We start from the raw sequence: 25,531 nt of genomic DNA, 5'->3' as shown, positions 1-25,531 counted from the left end.
ATCTGATAGCCCTATTGAAATTCCATAATTGCGGTTGAACTGAGGCTTCCTCTGGGGATAGCCACCTTGGAGCTTTATCATATATTATCCCTTTTATCTTGATCCATCCATCATATAAAGTTTTGCGAATTAAACTGATTGGCCACTGTGTGAGACAGGAGGCTGGACTAGATGGACCCTCACTGGTCTGACCCAGCAGGGCTCTTCTGATGTTCTTCTCAGGGGAAGGCCTCAACCTCTCTTGCCCTGTTCTTGGCTCTCCGGAGGAATTGGTTGGCCACTGTGTGAGACAGGAGGCTGGACTAGATGGACCCTCACTGGTCTGACCCAGCAGGGCTCTTCTGATGTTCCTCTCAGGGGAAGGCCTCAGCCTCTCTGCCCTGTTGTTGGCCCTCCAGAGGAACAGGTTGGCCACTGTGTGAGACAGGAGGCTGGTCTAGATGAACCCCCCCTAGTCTGATCCAGCAGGGCTCTTCTGATGTTCTTCTCAGGGAAAGGCCTCAGTCTCTCTGCCCCGTTGCTGGCCCTCCAGAGGAACTGGTTGGCCACTGTGTGAGACAGGAGGCTGGACTAGATGGGCCTTCACTGGTCTGACCCAGCAGGGCTCTTCTGATGTTCTTCTCAGAGGAAGGCCTCAGCCTCTCTGGCCTGTTGTTGGCCCTCCAGAGGAACTGGTTGGCCACTGTGTGAGACAGGAGGCTGGACTAGATGGACCTTCGCTGGTCTGACTCAGCAGGGCTCTTCTGATGTTCTTCTCAGGGGAAGGCCTCAGTCTCTCTGCCCGGTTGCTCACCCTCCAGAGGAACTGGTTGGCCCCTGTGTGAGACAGGAGGCTGGACTAGATGGACTCTCACTGGTCTGATCCATCTGGGCTCTTCTAATGTTCTTCTCAGGGGAAGGCCTCGGCCTCTCTGCCCCGTTGTTGGCCCTCCAGAGGAACTGGTTGGCCACTGTGTGAGACAGGAGGCTGGAGTAGATGGACCCTCACTGGTCTGATCCATCAGGGCTCTTCTGATGCTCTTATCAGGGGAAGGCCTCGGCCTCTCTGCCCTGTTGTTGGCCCTCCAGAGGAACTGGTTGGCTACTGTGTGAGACAGGAGGCTGGAGTAGATGGACCCTCACTGCTCTGACCCAGCAGGGCTCTTCTGATGTTCTTATGAAGGCCTCGGCCTCTCTGCCCTGTGGTTGACCCTCCAGAGGAATTGGTTGGCCACAGTGTGAGACAAGAGGATGGACTAGGTGGTCTGATTCAGAGGGGCTCTTCTTATGTTCTTCCAGTGTGGTATGACATCACAGTCCTCAGAAGGACTTCTCCCTCCAAGCTGTGATGTCACAGTGCAAGAACATTGTTCCTCCCCAGGAGTGGATGCTCTTTTCCTGAAGCTGGACTTTGGGTGTGCACTGGGAGGTCCTCTTGTGTGGCTCGTTGTCTGGTTAAACAGGTCAGCAGCTGCTGTCTATGGCTCCAATGAAAGGGACCGTCTGTGTCCAGATGTTCCTCAGAGTCTGACCACCCCCTGCAGAGGCATTGGGGGGGGGGGCGGACAGACGATGCTCTTAGCGAGAGGGGTCTTGGTCTGTTCAAGGAACAAGGAAACTGTTGGTTGTTATACTGGGGGTGGGGTGGGGTGAGCAGCTGCTTTGCACACCGAAGGTCCCCGCTTCAATCCCCAGTAGCATCTCCAGTGAAAGGACCGGGGAGGGAGAGGAGATGGGAAAGGCCTCTGCGTGGGGGCCCAGGAGAGCCGCTGCCAGTCAGATTGCAGCAGGCTGGCATGGGGGGGCCATGAAGACTCCTGCTCCTGAGCAGCAGTGCCATGCACGCACGCCCTGTGGATGGCCCGAAGGCCAAAGATGGGGGTGGGTGGGGGTTCGTGGCTCCTGGGGAGGTGGGCCAGATTCCTGGGACACCCCCAGGGGAGCGGCTGCCTCTTAATCTCTTCTGCCCGCCCAGCAGAGAGCATGTCGCGCCTGATCCGCAGCAGAGTGACCCTGGAGCGGTGGAGGCGGCTGTGGACCAAGTCCGGCCTCAGGTATTTTGGGCTGAGGATGGATCCAGCCACTAGGCTGCACAGCCAGCAGAGGGACAGGCTGCAGCTGGGATTACAGGAAGGAGAGAGGGAGGCGGGGGTCCGGGGGGGGGGGAGAGGTCCTGATCCAAAGGAACAGGAGGGTCAGGTCAGGTCAAGCGGAAAACTACCTGGAGGAGCCTTGACACCCGGCCGGCTGATGTCCTGGGGCAGAAGGGGCAGTCAGTGGGATGCCTCCCTCCCCAGGCCCGCCTTCCAGGCTCCCCCTGCTGGGGTGGGGAGGCGGCCTGCCTTGGGCAGGAGCCCCGTGCTCTTCTGCGCTGTGCTGAGGGGGGGGGAGGTCCACCCCCGCTGAATGGCCCGGCTGGGAGGGGCCCCCTGTGCTGGAGGGAGGGCAGCCCTTTCCCTCTGCCTGGCAGGGCAGGGCCGAGTTTCTCCTCCTTCCCCCCCCCCATGCATCCTGGGGCCGGCACCCCCCCCTTGCCGTGCGCCACCATTGTGGCATCCGCCTCTCCAGGCGTGGGGCCTTTCTGCAGCTCCCCCCCCCCCCACTTCTTCTGCAGGGTTCTCCTGCCTCCCTCTGCAGCTGTCATGGACCGGAAAGTGAAGTACTCCCGTCCTGCAGGCCTGGTGAGGGCAGCTCTGGAGCCACGTGGGGGAGGGGCTGGTGGGCCGGGGCCAGCAGGGGGTGCCCCCACCCTGCCTTGCCACTCAGAGGGCCCCGAGGAGGACGGCTGACCGGCAGGCCTTTTTTGGAAGGCTCTTCTTCGGAGGGCAGAGGAGAGTGAGACACTGGAGGGGGAAGGATCCTGCAATCCCACTGCAGCAGCAGTAGCAGCGTCTCTGTCCTGGAAGGAAGTACTGGGGCAAGGCTGGCTCTTGGGCCAGGGAGAGCGCAAGATGAGGCTCTGCTCGTTTGCCACCCTCCCGGTGGGGCCTAGGAGAGCTCCTGGAATCACACTCACAACTGACTTGCCCCCCAAAGGGCAGAGACCAGCTCCACCAGAGCTAGGGATGCCATCCTCCAGGTGCAACCTGGAGCATCCCCCAGCTCCTCTTCCAACTTCAGTGATCAGTTCCTCTGGAGAGAATGGATGCTCTGGGGGAGGGGGGTGGATTCTATGGCATTGTAGCCTGCTGTGACCCCTCCCTTCCCCAGGCTCCATCCCTCTCCCCAAATCTCCAGGAATCTCGCAGCCTGGATCTGCGCCACCCCCCCCCCCACAGCCCCTGTTGGTATAGGCGTAAAGTGCGCAGGGGCTGGGGGGCCAGAATCATTCATAAAGTCATGACTTAATGACTTTACAACCCAAGCTTAGCGCCTTAGAAATGCTAATTGAGCTTCCCCCACGCCAGAGACTAGGTGTCAATCTTCAGCTACAGACGTCCTTCAATACAAAAAGAAGTCACAGCCCTCATATCCCAAACTAGCCAGATCTCATCAGAGTTTGGAAACCACAGGAATTGCCATGGTTAGTGCTTGGAGGAAAGCTGAGGCTGCTGTGCAGAGGAAGACAGTGACAAACCACTTCTGCTTGTCTCTTGCCTTGAGAGTCATGAGGTGGAAAAGAGGATGAACTGATCAGCCTTGGATAGGGCAGCAATTGTCGAGATAATAGTGACACTCCTTCCCCCTCCACTTTTAATGCACCAACAGTCAGACTGCAGGCTCTCTTTGGTGGGCAGTGTTCCCTCTAAGATGAGTTAGCGTGAGTGAGCTCACAGATTTTTAGCTTCTGGCTCACACATTTTTGTCTTAGCTCAGTAAAAATGGCCCTAGAGCACAATAATTTAAGCAGTAGCTCACAACTTTAATGCCAGGAGCTCACAAAGTAGAGTTTTTGCTCTCAAGACTCTGCAGCTTTGAGGGAACGTTGTTGGTAGATTCAAAATACTTGCTTGGTTCCAATTTACATTTGGGGGGAAAGTGAGATTGGGCGTGGCCATGAAGATCAGAGGCCTTTAAGAACAAGATCTGAGGCCAGCGACACCTTTAAGAACCAACCAAGTTTTAATCTGGGCATCAGCTTTGGTGTGCAGGTCCACTGTTTCATTTAGACTGCACACACACTTGTTTTATCTGACATGAGCCTTTTTGTTTTTGCTATTAATCATTGATCTTAATTATTGCTTTGCTGCTGTTGGTTTTATGGTGTGAGCCATCCTGAGCCCATTTTGTGGGTAAGCAGGATATGTTGAAGACATGAAATGAAATGAAAGTTTGCTTTCTGAGTATAAGTGAAAACGGAATGATTTAGATGTCAAGCCCCGGTATCAGCAGCAGCTGTAAACTGGAGCATATACTGAACCCAACATATAGTTGGTGACGGCCAGTTTGGTTCAGTAGTTAAGTGTGCAGACTCTTATCTGTCACTGGATCAAAGGTCTTTGGCGCCCCCCCCCATGAAATTGAAAAGTCTAGGCCCCCCCCCCTGCCTGTTGGTGGCCCTGGAGGACCTGCTGGCAGCTCTCATCCTACCCCCCCACACCCCCCTGAGATCCCTGCCCTATCCCCTGCCCCCCCCCACCTGCAGGAGCTCCCAAACCCAAGCTGGGTGGGGGGCAGAGCGAGGGGGAAGTGGCTGGCAGCAGCAGCAGGAACCCCTTCAGGGCTGGCACAGAGCTCTCTCTCTTGGGGAGTCCGCGTCCCCCCTGCAGCCCCTTCCCTTCCCTTCCCCTCAGGGAGCAGCTCAGAGGCTGCCGCACCCACTCTCAGTCTGGAAGGAGAGCCCTAGGTCCAAACCCCTCCCCTGGGGCCCACGCGGCACCCTTTCAGCAGGTGTGGATCGGGGCCTCTGGGGTTGTGGCTGGGGGGTGGAGAGAACAGCTCAGGGGCTGCCTGACAAGAGATGTCTGTCTTTGCCTCCAGGGGTCAACGTCGTTTGTCACAAACTTGTTCAGTGGGCACCTGGTCCCTGAAAACCTCTTTCCTTTCCCCTCAGGTAGGGAGAGCTCATCCTTCCTGGCCCTGCTGGAGGATGAGGGGTGCCCCAGGAGGGAGGAGGGAATTCCCTTCTGACCCGCCGGCCTCTCTTCTGTCCCCCGCAGCGCTCTCTGCGGAAGAAGCCCAGTCTCTGCAGGCCATGCTGGAGCCCTGCGCCCGCTTCTTCCAGGTCAGCCAGCCCCAGAAGCCCCCCCCCAGAGAACAGCCCCCCCTGCCCAGATCCCACTTTTAGAACATGGAGCTCGTGGGGCCAAGGCTGAAGCCACAAGTCTCAGCTCAGCGCTTGTGAATCGTTTGGTGCCTTGGGTCCCAGCTGTGTACCTGGCAGATGGGGCGGAAGACAGGAGCCTCTCTGGGCCAGACGTGGTTTTGCCAGCAAAGGCCTCCTGCTCCCCTCCCCCAATGGCAGCCCTGCCAGGGGGAGCGGCTGGGGAACTCATGGGCCCTGCTTGTGTCTCCTGGGCTGGCGGGCAGGAGGTGAACGATGCGGCTGCCAACGAGCGGCTGGGCAGCATCGAGGAGAAGACCTTGGCGGGCCTGAAGGAGATGGGCTGCTTTGGCCTCCAAGTCCCCCAAGAGCTGGGCGGTGTGGGGCTCACCAACACCCAGGTGAGGAGGAGGAGGCTCCGTGGGCCTGCGGGACTGCAGTGGGGCACGGGGGGGGGGGAGAATTCCCTGTCCTGCATGGCTGCAGCCCACAAAGGAGAGCAGAGAGCCAAGGGGGCAGGACCCCCTTGCTCACCTCTGCTGTGTTGTGCCCTCCTGACCTCTTGGCTGGGCTGGGATCCCCTCGGGCTGCAGCAGCCTCCTCTGCCCTTGAGAGAAATGGGGGGTGGAGGGGGCAAGGTGCTCACAGGCTGCCCTGGACACTGACCCCCCTGCCTCTCCCCCCTGCCCAGTACGCCCGCATGGTGGAGGTGGTCGGGAGGCATGACCTGGGGGTGGGCATCTGCCTTGGTGCCCACCAGTCGATTGGCTTCAAGGGCATCTTACTCTTTGGAACCAAGAGCCAGAAGGAGAAATACCTGCCCCGGCTGGCATCTGGTAGGCCCCCCTCCCCCCACCAGGGTTTCCCAGAACAGGCACCAGCACCCGCGGGGGGGGGGCGGGGGGGGAGGGGGCTCACAGCAGCCCAGGCTGGGTCCTCACAGTGGCTGGGGGGTGGGGTGGGTGAGCAGGGCTGCTCCCCCCTCCAAGGAGAACAGGGAAGCGTTGGGGCCAAGGGCAAAGAAGAGGGGCATCTGATTTGCTGGCAGACACTGCCCAAGAGTCTCTCCTCTGGCCCAGGGAGGGGCCCTGGAAGAGCTTCAGGCCCTGTGTGTGTGTAGGGGGGGGGGAAGCAGATGTTCTTTAGCCCTCCTTCCTGTGTGCCTGGCTGCCTTCCTCCCCAGGTGGCCCAAGGTCCCCTAGTGAGACTGGAACCCACAGCTCCCAGATGCTAGTCCACCACACAGGAGTTCTGGAAGTGGTGTGATACTGTGAGGAGCACTGTGGCGTGTGCTAGAAACTTCAGGTGGGGGGATGGGACATGGGCACAAGATCTGCAGTCAGCAGCGAGGGGGGGGCAGGGAGGGCGGCAGCGCGAGAGAGCGATAGCGACGGGAGAGCGAGAGAGCAACAGCTAGAGAGAGAGAGTGTGAGAGAGAGCTGGGGCCAGGCGGGCTAGCCGTTGGAGGGAAGAAGCAGCCAAGGCTCGTGGCCCCCTCCACCAAATTTTTAGCTCTTCAGTCCCTCCACTCAAAATTTTCTGGCTACGGGGCTGCCTGAAGCCTCCATCAGGAGAGAGCAGGGAAAGGATCCATTCACTCTGCCCAGCTCCCCGCTTATCCTCCGCCCTGCCCTGCCCTACCCTCCCCTCCCACCGCGACTGCTGCTCTCCTGGCAGGGGAGATCTTTGCTGCCTTCTGCCTGACGGAGCCCTCCAGCGGCTCAGACGCCGCCTCCATCCAGACCACAGCCGAGCTCAGTCCCTGTGAGACGTTCTACACCCTGAACGGTGGGAAGATCTGGATCAGGTAAGAGACCACCAAAGGATGCAATGCAGATCCTGTGAATTTAGGGGGAGGTGCATTATGCAGGGGGTTGGACTAGATGACCCTGGAAGTCCCTTCCAACTCTAGGATTCTATGATGTGAAGCTGCGGGGGGGGGCATCACCAGGTGGGCTGCCTTCTCAGCCTGAACGGGTCCTCCGCTCCTCTCGTGATCCCAGTAACGGAGGCACAGCTGAGATCTTCACGGTGTTTGCCAAGACGCCCATAAAAAACATCACCACCGGAGAGGTGACCCACAAGATCTCGGCCTTTATTGTGGAGCGGGCCTTTGGGGGAGTGACCAGGTGAGCAGATCCTGTAGGCCTTGGCAGAAGCCCCTTCCTTGCTGGGCCTTCCCTGCACCTTCTGGTTGGCCCCAGTTAGGGGGGGAGGCTAGGAATATGCCACAGCTGTCCAGCTGAAATGGCTCTGAGAGTATCTCCTCCTGCCAGATGCTGTTACACACTGAGGGCCCCCTCCGCACCCTGTGCCTCTGTGGTTGCTTCAAGGCCCTTCCTAGCTGCTGTGCCCACCTGCCCTCCTGCCAGTGCCCACGTAGGACAATCCGCGGCTGCCACTGGACACACTGGAGGGGTTGTCCCTTGGAGAAGGGGAGATTTCTCTGCTCCCTACCCCCGCCCACAGCACCATGCTTAAGACTGCAAGACTGAACCCGAGCGGCAGTTTCCTAAAGTTTAATAAATTTTTATTTATTTATTTATTTTATTTATTTATGATTTGTATCCCGCCCTTCCCACAAGTGGCTCAAATGGTGAACAATATTGCACATTAGGGTTTGTAGAATCTTTCGGGCTCAAGTGCCGTGTTCTACTGGAGAAAGTTTTCCTTCCAGACGTTTCGTTCTCAGCTGCGGAGAACATCCTCAGTGGCGTTGCAGCCGGAGCAGGCGCTCAGACCTTCTTGGCTGCTGTGCATTGAGTGGGGCCAGGGCTGCTGGAGAGCTGCTATTTCTAGGCTGGAGGGGGTGTGGTGAGAGGGCAATTGGTTTGTGGATGTGCCCATTGTTTCGTGGGGCTTCCTGGAAGGGTAGTGATGAGGAAACTGGCTGTTGAATGTGACCATTGTTCCGTGTTAATTGCTGGGAGGGTTGGAAGGGGTTTGAAGATAAGGAAGATGGTTGTTGACTGTGCTGATTGTTCTGTGGAATTTGCTGGTTGTTCTGAGACTTTCTGCAATTTATAGTCTGTAGGGTGTTTTGCAGAGCTGGGTACCAAGATTGGTGGATGAAAATGCCTTCTTCCTTTCTGTTAAAATTGTGCTGGTGTTTGTAAATCTCAATAGCTTCTCTGTTCAGGCGGGTATGATAATGTGAGACCATAGAAAGGACTTCAGTGCTTTCAAAGTGGATGACGTGGTCTCCTTCGTGAAGTGCATGTTCAGCTACAGCTGATTTTTCTGGCTGAAACAAGCGACAGTGTCTCTTGTGTTCCGTGAGACGGGTGTTACTACTGCGTTGGGTAGTGCCAATGTAGACTACTTATCTTCAAACCCCTTCCAACCCTCCCAGCAATTAACACAGAACAATGGTCGCATTCAACAGCCAGTTTCCTTATCACTATCCTTCCAGGAAGCCCCACCAAACAATGGGCATATCCACAAACCAATTGCCCTTTCATCACACCCCCTCCAGCCTAGAAATAGCAGCTCTCCAGCAGCCCTGGCCCCACTCAACACACAGCAGCCAAGAAGGTCAGAGCACCTGCTCCGGCTGCAACGCCAGTGAGGATGTTCTCCACAGCTGAGAACGAAACGTCTGGAAGGAAAACTTTCTCCAGTAGGACACGGCACTTGAGCCCGAAAGATTCTACAAACCCTAATGATGTTACCAGCCGTGAAAACCTGAAATCTTTAATATTGCACATGTTCTATTCACGCATTTCATGCTGAGGAAGGGAACAAAGAAAAGGTGAAAACACAGTTCCCTTTCTCTACACTTGGCACAAATCCTAAATCATAGGCCAGGCGAGTCTTATTCAGAGTGGTCGTAGTTTAAGATTAGAATTACCTGTCTCACTGCTGGCTTTTCCTTCTCTTGCCCCAGGCCACGCAGGCAAGGCAGAGCCCTTGGGGGGAGAGTGACACCCTCTCTGCTTTGTGCTGATCCAAAGAGAGGTCCAAAATGGAAGGGAGACCCACCTGCCATGGGCCCTGAATTTGATTTATATGAACATCAGAAAAAGAAGCCATGCTGGATCAGGCCAGTGGCCCCTCCAGTCCAACATTCTGTGTCACATAAGAACATAAGAGAAGCCATGTTGGATCAGGCCAGTGGCCCATCCAGCCCAACACTTTGTGTCACATAAGAACATAGAGAAGCCCTGTTGGACCAGGCCAGGAGCCCCTTCAGTCCAACACTCTGTGCCACATAAGAGAAGCCATGTTGGATCAGGCCAATGGCCCATCCAGTCCAGCACTCTGTGTCACATAAGAGAAGCCATGTTGGATCAGGCCAGGGGCCCCTCCAGTCCAACACCCTGTGTCACATAAGAATATAAGAGAAGCCCTGTTGGATCAGGCCAGTGGCCCCTCCAGTCCAACACTCTGTGTCACATAAGAAAATAAGAGAATCCCTGTTGGATCAGGCCAGTGGCCCCTCCAGTCCAACACTCTGTGTCACATAAGCACATAAGAGAAGCCCTGTTGGATCAGGCCAGTGGCCCCTCCAGTCCAACACTCTGTGTCACATAAGCACATAAAAGAAGCCCTGTTGGATCAGGCCAGTGGCCCATCCAGTCCAACACTCTGTGTCACATAAGAACATAAGAGAAGCCCTGTTGGATCAGGCCAGTGGCCCATCCAGTCCAACACTCTGTGTCACATAAGAACATAAGAGAAGCCCTGTTGGATCAGGCCAGTGGCCCCTCCAGTCCAACACTCTGTGTCACATAAGCACATAAGAGAAGCCCTGTTGGATCAGGCCAGTGGCCCCTCCAGTCCAACACTCTGTGTCACATAAGCATATAAAAGAAGCCCTGTTGGATCAGGCCAGTGGCCCCTCCAGTCCAACACTCTGTGTCACATAAGAACATAAGAGAAGCCCTGTTGGATCAGGCCAGTGGCCCCTCCAGTCCAACACTCTGAGTCACATAAGAACATAAGAGAAGCCATGTTGGATCAGGCCAGTGGCCCCTCCAGTCCAACACTCTGTGTCACATAAGCACATAAGAGAAGCCCTGTTGGATCAGGCCAGTGGCCCATCCAGTCCAACACTCTGTGTCACATAAGAACATAAGAGAAGCCATGTTGGATCAGGCCAGTGGCCCCTCCAGTCCAACACTCTGTGTCACATAAGCACATAAGAGAAGCCCTGTTGGATCAGGCCAGTGGCCCATCCAGTCCAACACTCTGTGTCACATAAGAACATAAGAGAAGCCATGTTGGATCAGGCCAGTGGCCCCTCCAGTCCAACACTCTGTGTCACATAAGCACATAAGAGAAGCCCTGTTGGATCAGGCCAGTGGCCCATCCAGTCCAACACTCTGTGTCACACAGTGGCCAAAACCCAGGTGCTATCAGGAGGTCCATCAGTGGGACCAGCAGGACACTACCTGTGGAGGAGTCTGTCCAGGTGGGGGTCATTTCCAGGTTTCCTGCCATGAGAGGAAGGCTTCCCTTTCCAGCCCTCCGGCTCTTCTTCGCATCTTCTGTCCCTTTGTGGCGTGACCAGGCAGCAGGGCAGGGGGGTGCCGACCGCTGTCATTGGCCTGAATCATTCAGAGAGCCCAAAAGGGCTTGAGTACTTTGAGGGCTCCTCTTTTTAGCTCCTATCTCTCTGCCAACTTCTGTTCTGCACTCAGCTGCTGTATAGAGACCAAGAGCAGCAGCATCCACAATAGCGGAGACGTTGGGGTGGATTTGTGGGTGGAGGTCCTTTCTCCACAGTGCCAGAGAGGGACCTGAGACTGGGGGAGGCTTTTCTGCGGCCAGCAGCTCCAGCGCCCAGGACCTGCCTGAACCCCCTTCTGGCCGGTCTCCCCCCTGGCCTTGGTGTGGCCTCTTCCCGTGGGCCAGTGGGGGCTCATGGTGAGGGGCTCTCTTCTCTCTTGCCAGCGGCCCCCCTGAGAAGAAGATGGGCATCAGGTGCTCAAACACAGCGGAAGTGCATTTTGACAGTGTGAAGGTGCCAGCCGAGAACCTGCTGGGGGCACCAGGCAAAGGGTTCAAGGTGGCCATGGCCATCCTCAACAACGGGCGCTTCGGCATGGCCTCGGCCCTGGCAGGCACCATGAAGGGCATCATCCTCAAGGCAGTAGGTGACCGGGGGAGGGGGAGGCTGGCCCCACCGAGGGAGAAGCCCGTGCCAGGCAGGCATGGTGCCCTGAGCTGCCCTGGGGGGAGGAGGCCGACCCACCGAGGGAGGAGCCCGTGCCAGGCGGGCATGGTGCACTGACCTGCCCTGGGGGGAGGCTGACCCACTGAAGGAGAAGCCCGTGCCAGGCGGGCATGGTGCGCTGAGCTGTCCTGGGGGGAGGGGGGAGGCTGACCCACCGAAGGAGAAGCCCATGCCAGGCGGGCATGGTGCACTGAGCTGTCCTGGGGGGAGGGGGGAGGCTGACCCACCGAGGGAGAAGCCCATGCCAGGCGGGCATGGTGCCCTGACCTGCCCTGGGGGAAGGGGGGAGGCTGACCCACCGAGGGAGAAGCCCGTGCCAGGCAGGCATGGTGCCCTGAGCTGCCCTGGGGGGAGGAGGCCGACCCACCGAGGGAGGAGCCCGTGCCAGGCGGGCATGGTGCACTGACCCGCCCTGGGGGGAGGCTGACTCACTGAGGGAGAAGCCCGTGCCAGGTGGGCATGGTGCGCTGAGCTGTCCTGGGGGGAGGCTGACCCACCAAAGGAGAAGCCCGTGCCAGGCGGGCATGGTGCGCTGAGCTGTCCTGGGGGGAGGCTGACCCACCGAAGGAGAAGCCCGTGCCAGGCGGGCATGGTGCACTGAGCTGTCCTGGGGGGAGGGGGGAGGCTGACCCACCGAGGGAGAAGCCCATGCCAGGCGGGCATGGTGCCCTGACCTGCCCTGGGGGAAGGGGGGAGGCTGACCCACCGAGGGAGAAGCCCATGCCAGGTGGGCATGGCGCACTGAGCTGTCCTGGGGGGAGGCTGACCCACCGAGGGAAAAGCCCGTGCCAGCGGGCATGGCACCCTGATCTGCCCTGGGGGCAGGGGTGGCCCTCTTCCCCCCTTGGTCCCCTGTGTGGCAAGGGCACACGTCTCCCTCTCTGCTCGGGCACCAGGTGGACCACGCTGCCAACCGGAAGCAATTTGGAAGCCCCATCAGCAGCTACGGGGCGATTCAGGAGAAAGTGGCACGGATGGCCATGCTGCTCTACGTGACAGAGGTAATGGGCCATAGAACCAGAAGGTTAGAAGGGGCCTTGGGGTCATCCATTCCAACCCCCTGTGCAATGCAGGAAACTCACAAATACCTCCCCCCCCCACAAACACACCCAGTGGCCCCTGCGGGCTCCAGGCCCAGAAGATGGCAAAGACCCTCCAGGATCCCAGGGGCCAAACTGGCCTGGAGGGAAATGGCTGCCTGACCCCAAACAGCCTTTCCCTATGCATGTCAGAAAGGGCCACTAAGAGAACTCAGCCCTGATGCAGCCCTTCCTGCCCTCCTTCTCCGGATCTGCCCAAGTTCCCAGACTCAGCCTTGCTGTCAGACGGCCCTCGAGCCTCTGCTGCAAACCTCCAAGGAAGGAGCGCCCCCCCCTTCCACTCAGGAACTGCTCTGTCAGGACATTCTGCCCTAAGTTTCTTCTGATTTAATTGCAACCCATTGGTTCTGGTCTGACCTTCTGGGGCAACAGAAAGCAACAGAGAGCCAGTCTGGTGTAGTGGTGAAGTGCGCAGACTCTTATCTGGGAGAACTGCTCCTCCATTTGCAGCTTCTGGAATGGCCTTGGGTTAGCAAGAGCTCTCGCAGAGTTGTCTGTGAAGGGCAGAGAATAAATCTAAAGTCTTCTTCTTCAACTCCACACCATCCTCTATATAACAGCCCTTTAAGGACTTGAAGATGGTTCTATCTCCTCTCAGTTGTCTCCTCTCCAAGCTAAATGTACCCAGCTCCCTCAGCCTGTGCTCACAGGACTTGGTCTCCACACCCCTCACCATCTTCACTGCCCTCTTCTGGACGTGTTCTAGCTTCTCTCTATCCTTAAACTGAGCACAGTACTCAAGGCAAGGCTCACCAGAGCAGAGTAAAGCAACAGAGACCAGCAGAAATCGCACTTACAGAAGCCACTCTCCACAAGCTATGCAGCCCCCCACCCCCAAACTGTCCTCCTGCCCAGCTGGGTCTCCTCCACAGTTAAGCAAAGACAGAGCAAGACACTCCTCCCCCCCCCCAGTAGCTCTGACCTTGCTGCTTCTCAGAGCCCAGAAGGCAGCCCCCCCCACGCTGCCCGTCCCCAGGGCCCTGCCCCCAGGGGGCTCCCAGCAGCAGCAGGGGCTCTCTTCCCTGCAGGGTTGGCGTTGGGTGGGTGGGGAGGAGAGAAGGCGCAAGAGGAGGAGGAGGAGGAGGCGGTGGCTGGGACATTCCTCCCTCGGCTCTTTATAAGCAGGGGTGGGGGGAGAGCTTGGCCCTTGGTGTCTTGCTGTATCTGGAGCATCTGTTGGAAAACCTTTTCTCCACGTCTGGGTCCTCTCCAAGGGCAGCCCCACCATGCACAGGGGCGTGCTGCCAGATGCCCTTTCCCAGGAAGGCGTGCCACAAGGGACTTGCCTCCCTCAGCTGTCGGTCTAGGGCAGGGAGGCCGAGGAGGGGCCCAAGAATGCCCCACCAAGGAGTCCCATCAGTGTCCCTCCCTGTCTGCCGTGCGCCACTCTGGCCTGGGTGAGGCTTCCATTTGCCCTCGCCTGGCCCTCCCCCGGCTCCCTTTGGCAGGGTGAAACTTGCCTTTCTCCAGCCTGACTGTGTGGCCTGTGCTGTGGCTCAAGAAGGCAGGGACTCTGGAGAGCTGACGCGAGGGGGTCTCTGGCGGTGACCTCTGCCCCAGTGCAGGCCCCTGGGGGCTGAGGGAGAGCGGGGGGGGACCCTTGGCCACTGCACCAGGAGTGCCCTGAGGAGGGTGGGCGACACTTCCAAGGGGGTGCCACCCTGCCCACCCCTGCTCCTTGCAGGCCATGGCGTATGTGCTGAGTGCCAACATGGACGCGGGCGTGCCAGACTACAAGCTGGAGGCTGCCATCAGCAAGATCTTTGCCTCGGTAAGTGGCTTTTCCCAAGGGAGTGCCTGGGAGGGAGGGAGGGAGGGAGCCCCTTGCCTTTGCCCTGCCCGCTTCCTGGGGCCGCAGGAGCCAGGCCAGGCGTCCTGGGAGGGCATTTCCTCCTCCTGAGCCGGGGCTTTGTGTCTGCAGGAGGCTGCCTGGGCCGTGACGGACGAGGGGCTCCAGATCCTGGGCGGGATGGGCTACATGCAGGTAACCTCTCCACTGGCAGTGGGGTGGGGGGGGACTTCTGCGTGGGGCCTCCTGACCGGCCGGCCTGGTGCTTCCTTGGGCAGGAGGCGGGCGTGGAGCGGGTCCTGCGAGACCTGAGGATCTTCCGCATCTTCGAGGGCACCAACGACATCCTCCGCCTCTTCGTGGCGCTCTCGGGCCTGGAGGTGACTCGCCTGCCCCCTCCCTCCCCCGGCCATTGGTGAGCCCCCCAGCCACCACGGGGTCCGCCCCCCCCAGCCTCACACCCGGAGGAGGAGGAGGAGAGAGAGGCCCAGGGCCCGTCCTGCTCCACCTTCACCATCAGCCCTGGGAGGCCAGCCAGGCTGAGGCTGAGAGAAGGAGGGCTTGTCTCTCCCACCCCCTGGCTGCCTGCAGGTCCACCCGGCAGTGAGTGTGGGGACCCCCAGCGGGGAGGTCTGTAGTCTGGGACTAGCACCTCTCTCTGCGTGAACCCCTCCCCCCATTGGCCAGCTGCAGCCCCCTTTCCCCCCCCCCAAAGGCTTCTGAGGGGCCCGGGGAGGTCAGGGGGCAGGGAGTCACTCTGGGTGGGGTGGTGCTCAGCAGCCCCCCGGAATCCGTGTGGGGCCCCTTTTCTCTTAGTACGCTGGGGAGGAGTTGCGGAGCCTGAAGAAGAAGATCTTCAGCCCACAGGGGAAGATGGAGGCCCTCTGCCAGGAGCTGGGGAGGAGAGCCAAACGGTGAGCTGCAGGGGGGGGGGGCAGGGCTGCAATCTGTCCCACCTCCCCCGCCCGCCCCCAGACATCTCCAGGGCTGGGCGGTCTGCCCTTCTGGGGCGGGAAGGGGCCTTTGTGGGGAGCTGCAATCTGTCCCAGCCACCCCCGGATGTCTCCTGCAGGGCTGGGCGGTCTGCCCTTCCACCTCTTGGTTCTGCTGAAGCCCGTCTTCTCTCTTCCCCCCGCTGCAGGAAAGTGGGGATCCCCACCGGCCTCTCACTGCAGGGCTTTGTGCACCCCGACCTCAATGACTGCGCTGCCCTGGTGAGGAGAGGAGAGGAGAGGTGGGGCAGGCAAGGGGGTGGCCGGGTGTGCCCCCATCTGTGGGTCCAGCTTGGGAGAGTCCCAGAGTTCCTCTCTCTCTCTCTCGGAAGACTGAGTTGCACACCCAGAGGGCTGCTGCTGCTGCTTCTGTGGCCGGCAGAAGTGATGCAAGTCTCACCAGGCCTCGTGGGAGCGGGTCTGTGCGTCGTATCAGACTGGGGGTGTGGGGGTTGCTGGAGCCACTTCCAGTCCCAGGTGTTTTGTCCTCAGCACAACAGCCCTGTGAAGAAGGCCAGCCAGCTCTTTCCAGCTCCTCCCCTCTTTGCATGGGGGGGGGGAGCAGCAGAGACGGAGGAGCCGGGGGAGGGGCAGAGCAGAGAGGTGACACCCCCCACCCTGCTCTGCCGGCCTCCCTCAGCCCTTCTCCCCTCCCTCCCCCCTCAAGGTCACCAGGGCCATCGACCTGTTTGGGGAAGCCGTGGAGAGCCTCCTGCTGAAATACGGCCCGGCGGTGGCAGGTAGGTCTCCTCCCTGCCCGGAGGACGAGAGCGAGCAGGCACCAGCCAGAGCTGAGGGCCCTGAACAAGCACCCCTGGAGAGGAAGGGAGTTGCCCCCCTCCCCGCTGGCCCTCCATACATGGTCCAAGAGACATGTGCTCTGGGAAGGGCAGCATGTGCCACCTCTGGCCGCAGAGGGCATCTGCCCCCCACCCCTCTCCTGGCACGACATGGCCTCCTCTGTGGGGTGTGCAAGCAGAGGCTGGTTTTGGAGGGCAAGGGATGCCCCTTGTGCTGCCCAGGGAGGGTCACCCTGCCAAATAGTGTGTGTGGGGGTGCTATTCTGCTGGTAGAGGATGGCGTGGCTTTTGGAGGGGCTGTGGGCAGGACGCCAATCACACAAGATCCACAAACTCTCCCGCCCCTCCTCCCTGCAGAGCAGCAGTTCCTCCTGAAGCGGGTGGCAGATGCGGCCATCGACTCCTATGCCATGGCTGTGGCCTTGTCCAGGTGAGGAGGGGGATGGCGGAGGCATGGGGGGGAAGTGCCAACATCAGAAGAGGTGGGCAGAGGAGCCCCTCTCATACAGCCAACAGTTGCCCCAGAGGGCAAGCAGAGCACAGCACCTGAGGCCCTCCTCCATCTTCCACTTCCTCCTCTTTCTTCTCCTCCTCCTCCGCCTTTTACTTCTCCTCCTCCTCCATCCTCCACTTCCTCCTCCCTTTCCTTTCTTCTTCTTTTTCTTCTCCCCTTCCTCCTCCATCCTCCACTTCCTCCTCCCCTCCTCCTCTTCCTCCTCCCCCTCCTCCATCCTCCACTTCCTCCTCTTTCTTCTCCTCCTCCATCCTCCACTTCCTCCTCTTCCTCCTCCTTCTTCTCCTCCTCCTCCATCCTCCACTTCCTCCTCTTTCTCCTCCTCCTCCTTTTTCTTCTCCTCCTCCTCCATCCTCCACTTTCTCCTCTTTCTTCTCTTCCTCCTCCTTTTTCTTCTCCTCCTCCTCCATCCTCCACGTCCTTCTCTTTCTCCTCCTCCTCCTCCTTTTTCTTCTCCTCCTCCATCCTCCACTTCCTCCACTTTCTCCTCTTCCTCTTCCTCCTCCTTCTTCTCCTCCTCCTCCATCCTCCACTTCCTCCTCTTTCTCCTCCTCTTCCTTTTTCTTCTCCTCCTCCTCCATCCTCCACTTTCTCCTCTTTCTTCTCTTCCTCCTTTTTCTTCTCCTCCTCCTTCATCCTGCACTTCCTCCTCTTTCTTGAACATATGAACATATGAAGCTGCCTTATACTGAATCAGACCCTTGGTCCATCAAAGACCCTCGCCATCTTCATTGCCCTCCGACATTGGACTTGGTTTGCCACATTCTTGGTCTCCAGACCCCTCACCATCTTCATTGCCTTCCTCTGGACACGTTCCAGCTTGTCTATATCCTTCTGAAACTGGTGCCCAGAATGGAACACAAGCCTCTAGGACAGGTGAAATCTAACCAGAGCAAAGAGATATCATCACTGTCTTCACATGATCTGGACACTAGCCTAAAATCACATTTGCCTTTTCCATTGCCACATCACCCTGCTGACTCATGTTCAGTGTGTGGTCTACTAAGACCCCAAGATCCTTTTTGCACATTCTACTGCCAAGACAAGTCTCCCCCATCCTATAGCAATGCATTGGATTTTTCCTGCCTAAATGCAGAACTTTCCATTTCTCCCTGTTAAGATTTGTTTTATTGGTTTTCGCCCGGTTTCCCAGCCTGTCAGGGTCATCCTGGATGCAGCCTTTCTGAGCCTGTGGGCACAGGGTAGAGCCACACAATGGCTGCCATGAGAGGCAGAGCCAGCCCCAAAACGGCTGTTGAAGGAGGTGGAGCCAGCCAGGCCACAGTTGCCTGCTGCGGAGTGAGGTTGTGTGCCCCGTCCTGCAGTGAAGGCGGCAGCGGCCCTGGGGCAGGGGTGGCAGCTGCTGAATCATCTGCCCAGCCAGGCGGAGGGCTCCGGTGCCCCTCCTGAGCTTGCCCACTCCCCAGAAGCATTTGGTGGGCACCAGGAAGGGTGTGAGAGGGCACCACGTGCAGGTCAGCAAAGGGTGACCCTGAGCCCAGCACTCCAGACTCCCAGCCGGAGGAGGAGGCCTTTCCCAGCCCTCGCTGGGGCTGACCCGGGAAGGAATGCCAGAAGAACGCCCAGCCTCTGCATGAAGCCAATCAGCAGGAAGCTTAGAGCAGGTCACCCAAAGAGTCATGAACACCTGGAATTCACTGCCCCACGAAGGGGGGGGGGCAGCTACAGGCCTAGGCAAGTGCCCCAGAAGGAATGTCCCCCCCACCTCTGCATGCCCACATGCAGCTGGGCACAAAAGGATCTTGCACTCCTGGCAGGGAACGCACGTCAGATGTTGACTAAGGCTGAGCAACTGCTAAGGGAAAAGGGGGGGGGGGGGAATGCTGTGCTGGGGATTATTAGGAAGGGGATTGAAAACAAACCAGCCGGTATCATCCTGCCCCTGTCTAAACTGGTGGTCAGGTCTCATTTGGAGTACTTCTGGTCCCCGCACCTGGGGAAAGTGCAGAAAAGGGCCATTAAAACGATGAAGGGGATGGAACACTTTCCCCAACGAAGGCGGCAAGTGAGGGCTCTTTAGCCTGGAGAAATGACAACAGAGCACACAATAGAGGTTGACAAAATGATGCGTGGGAGAGAGAAGACTGAGAAAGAAGCACTTTTCTCCCTTTCTCACAATATGAGAACTTGTGGGCACTTAATAAAATTAATGAGCAGTAAGAACAGAAGAGAAGCCATGTTGGATCAGGCCAGTGGCCCATCCAGTCCACCACTCTGTGTCACATAAGAACATGAGAGAAGCCCTGTTGGATCAGGCCAGTGGCCCATCCAGTCCAACACTCTGTGTCTCATAAGAACATAAGAGAAGCCATGTTGGATCAGGCCAACGGCCCATCCAGTCCAACATGGGCCAAAATTACAAAAAAACAGTAGGCCAACAGTGGGACAGCTTCGGAGTTCTGGCCTCACAGGTGGCACCTGGGTTCTGGCCCCTGTGTGACACAGAGTGTTGGACTGGATGGGCCATTGGCCTGATCCAACATGGCTTCTCTTATGTTCTTATGAGACACAGAGTGTTGAACTGGATGGGCCACTGGCCTGATCCAACATGGCTTCTCTTATGTTCTTATGAGACACAGAGTGTTGGACTGGATGGGCCATTGGCCTGATCCAACATGGCTTCTCTTATGTTCTTCTGTGACACAGAGTGTTGGACTGGATGGGCCATTGGCCTGATCCAACAGGGATTCTCATGTTCTTATGTGACACAGAGTATTGGACTGGAGGGGCCACTGGCCTGATCCAACATGGCTTCTCTTATGTTCTTCTGTGACACAGAGTGTTGGACTGGAGGGGCCTCAGGCCTGATCCAACATGGCTTCTCTTATGTTCTTCTGTGACACAGAGTGTTGGACTGGATGGGCCACTGGCCTGATCCAACATGGCTTCTCTTATGTTCTTATAAGGGGCAGAGGTCCATCAGTGGCTATTATCCACTAGAGGGAAAGCTCTGTTTGGGGCAGTGATGCTCTGTATTTTTGATGCTTGGGGGGCAATAATGGAGTTCTGGCCCTGCTGGTGGACCTCCTGATGGCCCCTGGGTGTTGGCCACTGTGTACCACACAGAGTGTCGGACTGGAGGGGCCATTGGATCAGCCCCAACATGGCTTCTCTGATGTTCTTGAGGAATAGTGGCCTCCTTCTGGGTGACCCTTCTTCCTTCCGTGGCTGCTGGCTGGTCTGAGGGATGTGGAACTGCCCATTTCATGGGCTGCTGGTTTGGACCCTTCGAGATGTTCCTCTGCTGTGCTGCAGCTGGGTGGGTGCATTTCACATGGGATTGCAGGTAGTCTTTGTCTTTTGATAAGACTGGTTATCATCTTTCCTTGTTGAGGGAGGACTCCTGTGTAAGGACTCCTGGGATACAGCTGGTTGAATCTAAGCTGCCTTTTGGGGAATTCAGATGGAGGAGATGAGGAGGCCATTGGGGAGGGAAGCTGCTTGACTGTTGATTCTGAGCAGCTGGTATAAGAACATAAGAGAAGCCATGTTGGATCAGGCCAGTGGCCCATCCATTCCAATACTCTGTGTCACATAAGAACATAAGAGAAGCCCTGTTGGATCAGGCCAGTGTCCCATCCAGTCCAACACTCTGTGTCACATAAGAACATAAGAGAAGCCATGTTGGATCAAGCCAATGGCCCATCCATTCCAACACTCTGTGTCACATAAGAACATAAGAGAAGCCTGTTGGATCAGGCCAGTGTCCCCTCCAGTCCAACACTCTGTGTCACATAAGAACATAAGAGAAGCCCTGTTGGATCAGGCCAGTGTCCCATCCAGTCCAACACTCTGTGTCACATAAGAACATAAGAGAAGCCATGTTGGATCAGGCCAGTGACCCATCCAGTCCAACACTGTGTCACAGAAGAACATAAGAGAAGCCATGTTGGATCAGGCCAGAGGCCCCTCCAGTCCAACACTCTGTGTCACATAAGAACATAAGAGAAGCCATGTTGGATCAGGCCAGTGGCCCATCCAGTCCAACACTCTGTGTCACATAAGAACATAAGAGAAGCCATGTTGGATCAGGCCAACGGCCCATCCATTCCAACACTCTGTGTCACATAAGAACATAAGAGAAGCCATGTTGGATCAGGCCAACGGCCCATCCATTCCAACACTCTGTGTCACACAGTGGCAAAAATTTTTATATATACACACACACTGTGGCTAATAGCCACTGATGGACCTCTGCTCCATATTTTTATCTAAGCCCCTCTTGAAGGTGGCTATACTTGTGGCCGCCACCACCTCCTGTGGCAGTGAATTCATAAGAACTGGATCTCCTGAGTTCTGCTGGAAGAGCAAGTAGAGTTTGCTGCCTCCTCTCTCTAGGTTTCTCATATCCAAAGGCCTGTCCTGGATATTTAAAACATTTCTGCAATATAGTAGTAGAGCATTTATGTCAGCCAGATGAAACACGTCATGGATGGTCACTATAAGATGCTTCCTTATGCCAAGACAGGGTGAAGTGACACATTGGAACATGCTCTCCCGGAATGTGGGCTTTACTCGGGTGGAAGAGAATTAACTTTACTAGTAATGCTGCTCAAGGCCATTGGGCGAAATGAGTCGTTCCATTGAAGTAACCTGACTGGCTGCAGAGGGAACCGGAGAGGTGCCCTCAGGGGCTGCTGGGTAGCTGGGCATGAAGTCAGGCCCCCACCCCTTCCTGGGCAGCCTTGCGGGGGGGGGGGGGCCGTGCTGTGGAGGGCTCCACCTGTGCAGTTGGATGGGGGCATCACCCACTCTTTTGGCACTTGCAGGCCAGTCAGAACGCTGTCTCTCTCGGGCAACCCTCCGCTGAACACGAGAAGCTGCTCTGTCGGACCTGGTGTTACGAGGTAGGACCGTCTGGGCCTGGCAGGGCTGTGCAGTTTCCAGAGATGGGGCCTGCAGACCCGGTGGCAGCAGTGGTGCAGACTCCCTCACGGGGCAGTGTCCCAGGACATCATAATGTCATTTCTGACCACATGACCAGCATGTGGGACCATTCTAGGATTCAGTTGAAACTCTATGGATTCGGGTGAATCCTAGAGCATCCCACAATATGGTAACATCACTTCTGCTTATGTGGCTAGAAATCTTGTTGTGATGATACTGGATGCCCTTCTGCCCCCCACATTTCCCCCCTGCCTCTCCCCCACCCCCACCCCCAACCCCTGCTTTGTGGCAAACTTGGCCCCAACCCAGCCACTGCCTTGCAGCCCAGCCTAGCTGGGCACTGCCTAAAATCTCCCCAGCTGCCTGGGTGCTGGTTCTGCCCCAGCAGGCCTTGTGAGTGCAGTGCCGCCCCCTCCTTCCCTGCCCACCCACTGGTCAGCCCCTCCCTCCCCCCCCTTTTCCTTGTGCAGAAGCAGCCCCTGAGCATGACCTGGCAGAGAAGGCCTCCCCCCCCCTCTCCAGGAAGCTGCAATTACAGGGGATTACACCTCCTCAGAGGATCCACCACCCCGAGTGAATCACCCCCCCACACACACACATTGATGAGCCTCCCTGACCCACAAATGCCTGCAGCACCTCTTGCCCGGACTGGCCCTCCTTCCCTTCTCAGCAGCAGCATCTCCAGTGGGAAAGGACCTGGCAGGAGGGGAGGGGGAAGACCTCACCCGTGAGCCCTGGAGAGGGGCTGCCAGCCTGACTAGACACATAAGAACATAGGAATGCAAGACGAGCCCTGCTGGGTCAGATCTAGTCCAGCCTCCTGCCTCACACAGTGGCCAGCCAGTTCCTCTGGAGGGCCAACAACAGGGCAAAGAGGCTGAGACCTTCCCCTGAGAATATCAGAAAAGCCCTGCTGGCTCAGACCAGGGAAGGTCCATCTAGTCCAGCCTCCTGTCTCACACAGTGGCCAGCCAGTTCCTCTGGCGGGCCAACCACAGGGCAGAGAGGTCAAGGCCTTCCCCTGAGAAGAACATCATAAGAGCCCTGCTGGATCAGACCAGGGAGGGTCCATCTAGTCCAGCCTCCTGTCTCACAGAGTGGCCAGCCAATTCCTCTGGAGGGCCAACAACAGGATAGAGAGGCCGAGGCCTTCAAGAGCTCTGCAGGATCAGACAGTGAGGATCCATCTAGTCCAGCCTCCTGCCTCACACAGTGGCCAGCCAGTTCCTCTGGAGGGCCAACAACAGGGCACAGAGGCCAAGGCCTTCCCCTGAGAAGAACATCAGAAGAGCCCTGCTGGGTCAGACCAGAGAGGGGCCATCTAATCCAGCCTCCTGTCTCACACAGTGGCCAGCCAGTTCCTCTGGTGGGCCAACAACAGGGCAGAGAGGCTGAGGCCTTCCCCTGAGAAGAACATCAGAAGAGCCCTGCTGGGTCAGATCAGTGAAGGTCCATCTAGTCCAGCCTCCTGTCTCACACAGTGGCCAACCAGTTCCTCTGGAGGGCCAGCAACAGGGCAGAGAGGTTGAGGCCTTCCCCTGAGAAGAACATCAGAAGAGCCCTGCTGGGTCAGATCAGTGAAGGTCCATCTAGTCCAGCATCCTGTCTCACACAGTGGCCAACCAGTTCCTCTGGAGGGCCAGCAACGGGGCAGAGAGGTTGAGGCCTTCCTCTGAGAAGAACATCAGAAGAGCCCTGCTGGATCAGACCAGAGAGAGTCCATCCAGTCCAGCATCTTGTCTCACACAGTGGCCAACCAGTTCCTCTGGAGAGCCAACAACAGGGCAGAGAGGCCGAGGCCTTCCTCTGAAAAGAACATCAGAGGAGCCCTGCTGTTGTCGCCCACTCTCCCCGCCCAGTTTGTGGAGCTCCTCTGGGAGCCCTTTGCAGTCCGCCTTGCTTTTCACCCTCCTGAAGAATTTGGGCTCATTTGCAAACTTGGCCACGACCCGACTCACCCAGATCGCTGATGAATGAATTAAGCAGTACTGCCCCAATGCTGATTCTTGTGGGACTCCACTGCTGACTTCCCGGACCTTGGTGGGCGGGGGGTCTGGTCTGGCCCCCAGCAGTGTGATGTGTTGATGCCCTCATGGACAGTTGTGCTTGGGGTGGGGGGAGCCAGGCAGACAGAACTGCTGGCAAAGGGGCTGTTCAGACCTCCCCCTCCCTTTCCACATTCTGGGCCTCCAGGCAGAAGCAGAGCTGCTGACTGCTGCTACCACTGCTTGGTTTAGGCAGTGCTGGTTCCATTTGTGGCCACAGCAGCAGGGTCTGAGCAGAAGCCGGCTGGACTCTGCCAGGGCTTCTCTGAGGCGAGCAGGTGTAACCCCCCCTCCCCACTCACTCAGCTAGAACGGATCTGGCTTGGGAATGTGGGGCAATGTGTGAGCGCCGCTCTTGTAGGCGTCTCCTTTGATCGCTGTGGGCTGGCCTTTCCCCAGCCATCCAAGCACCCCAGCGGGTGGGTGGGTGGGCAGAGGCTGCCATCTTTCTCTGGGGTCAGCAGTGCCCTCTGAGGTGACTGGAGCCTCCCCACCCAACCATGGGCTGCTGTGCAGAGAGTCCAGGCTTGCCGGAGGGATGTGGCCAGTAGGGGGGAGAAGGAAGCCCTCTTCATTCCCACCCCCCCATGATCCCCTTTGCAATGAACCGGGGGAAGCAACCCTCCCAGGGAGGGCGTGTCTCCCTTTCTGTGGCAGAGGCAGCCCTCCTCCCCGTTTGGTGTGGAGCATCTCTCCATCACACTGCGGCAGCCTCACCAGATAGGCATCAGGGAATCTTAGCACCTTAAATAATAACTTACAATGTTTAATTGTTTTATTTAACTTTATCTTAATTTATGACTGTAATTCAACTATATTTTATATTTTAAATTGTTTTTATAAGAATGATTGTATTTTATTGTAATCATGGTAAACACCATGTCCTGTGAGCCGCCCTGAGCCTGCCTTTGGCGGGGGAGGGCGGGAAATAAGAATAAATTTATCATCATCATCATCATCATCATCATCATCATCATCATCATCTTTGTGTGTCCCTCACACAGGCCTTCCAGAGAGTGCGGGAATCTTTGCAGCAAGCAACGGCCCCCAGGTGGAAGAAGTCCTTTGCCGACATGAAGCTGATTTCTGACGCCCTGGTGCAAAACCAGGGCCCAGTGGCCGCCCACCCCCTGGGCTTCTGAAGCAGGCTGCCCGGTGTGCCCCCCCTCAATTAAACAGATGGAAAAGGATGCTGCCCCAGGGTCTGTGCTGTGCTGATGAGGAAAGAACATAAGAGAAGCCCTGTTGGACCAGGCCAATGGCCCATCCAGTCCAACACTCTGTGTCACATAAGAGAAGCCATGTTGGACCAGGCCAGTGGTCCATCCAGTCCAACACTCTGTGTCTCATAAGAACATAAGAGAAGCCATGTTGGATCAGGCCAGTGTCCCATCCAGTCCAACACTCTGTGTCACATAAGAACATAAGAGAAGCCATGTTGGACCAGGCCAGTGGTCCATCCAGTCCAACACTCTGTGTCACATAAGAACATAAGAGAAGCCATGTTGGATCAGGCCAGTGGCCCATCCAGTCCAACACTCTGTGTCACATAAGAACATAAGAGAAGCCATGTTGGATCAGGCCAGTGGCCCATCCAGTCCAACACTCTGTGTCTCATAAGAACATAAGAGAAGCCATGTTGGATCAGGCCAGTGGCCCCTCCAGTCCAACACTCTGTGTCACATAAGAACATAAGAGAAGCCATGTTGGATCAAGCCAGTGGCCCCTCCAGTCCAACACTCTGTGTCACATAAGAACATAAGAGAAGCCCTGTTGGATCAGGCCAACGGCCCATCCAGTCCAACACTCTGTGTCACATAAGAACATAAGAGAAGCCATGTTGGACCAGGCCAGTGGCCCCTCCAGTCCAACACTCTGTGTCACATAAGAACATAAGAGAAGCCATGTTGGACCAGGCCAGTGGCCCATGCAGTCCAACACTCTGTGTCTCATAAGAACATAAGAGAAGCCATGTTGGACCAGGCCAGTGGCCCATCCAGTCCAACACTCTGTGTCACATAAG

At 57.3% G+C, this 25,531-nt stretch overlaps 1 protein-coding gene across 1 annotated transcript; it reads left to right on the top strand.

Moving 5' to 3' along the window:
- The first annotated feature begins 1,962 nt into the window (after nt 1-1,962).
- LOC132574441 (very long-chain specific acyl-CoA dehydrogenase, mitochondrial-like) lies at nt 1,963-24,650 on the top strand. The gene is made up of 20 exons (XM_060242795.1): nt 1,963-2,033; nt 2,594-2,660; nt 4,900-4,972; nt 5,079-5,143; nt 5,449-5,583; nt 5,874-6,018; nt 6,860-6,989; nt 7,186-7,311; nt 11,078-11,276; nt 12,257-12,361; nt 14,145-14,231; nt 14,382-14,444; nt 14,528-14,629; nt 15,066-15,163; nt 15,391-15,463; nt 15,909-15,981; nt 16,399-16,471; nt 17,946-17,952; nt 21,355-21,423; nt 24,513-24,650. The coding sequence occupies exons 1-20, from the start codon at nt 1,963-1,965 to the stop codon at nt 24,648-24,650; spliced, it is 1,899 nt and encodes a 632-aa protein (XP_060098778.1).
- Nucleotides 24,651-25,531: the final 881 nt, after the last annotated feature.

Source organism: Heteronotia binoei, chromosome 6 (genome assembly GCF_032191835.1).
Source record: "Heteronotia binoei isolate CCM8104 ecotype False Entrance Well chromosome 6, APGP_CSIRO_Hbin_v1, whole genome shotgun sequence".
Lineage (NCBI taxonomy): Eukaryota > Metazoa > Chordata > Lepidosauria > Squamata > Gekkonidae > Heteronotia > Heteronotia binoei.
The sequence above is the reverse complement of the archived record's forward strand: the minus strand, read 5'-3'. Positions and strand labels throughout refer to the sequence as shown.

Coding starts and splice junctions, on each gene's coding strand:
- LOC132574441 (XM_060242795.1), top strand. CDS start 1,963: ATGTCGCGCCTGATCCGCAGCAGAGTGACCCTGGAGCGGTGGAGGCGG. Junction 4,973..5,078: donor CCTCTTTCCTTTCCCCTCAG/GTAGGGAGAGCT, acceptor TGTCCCCCGCAG/CGCTCTCTGCGGAAGAAGCC. Junction 5,584..5,873: donor TGGGGCTCACCAACACCCAG/GTGAGGAGGAGG, acceptor CCCCCTGCCCAG/TACGCCCGCATGGTGGAGGT.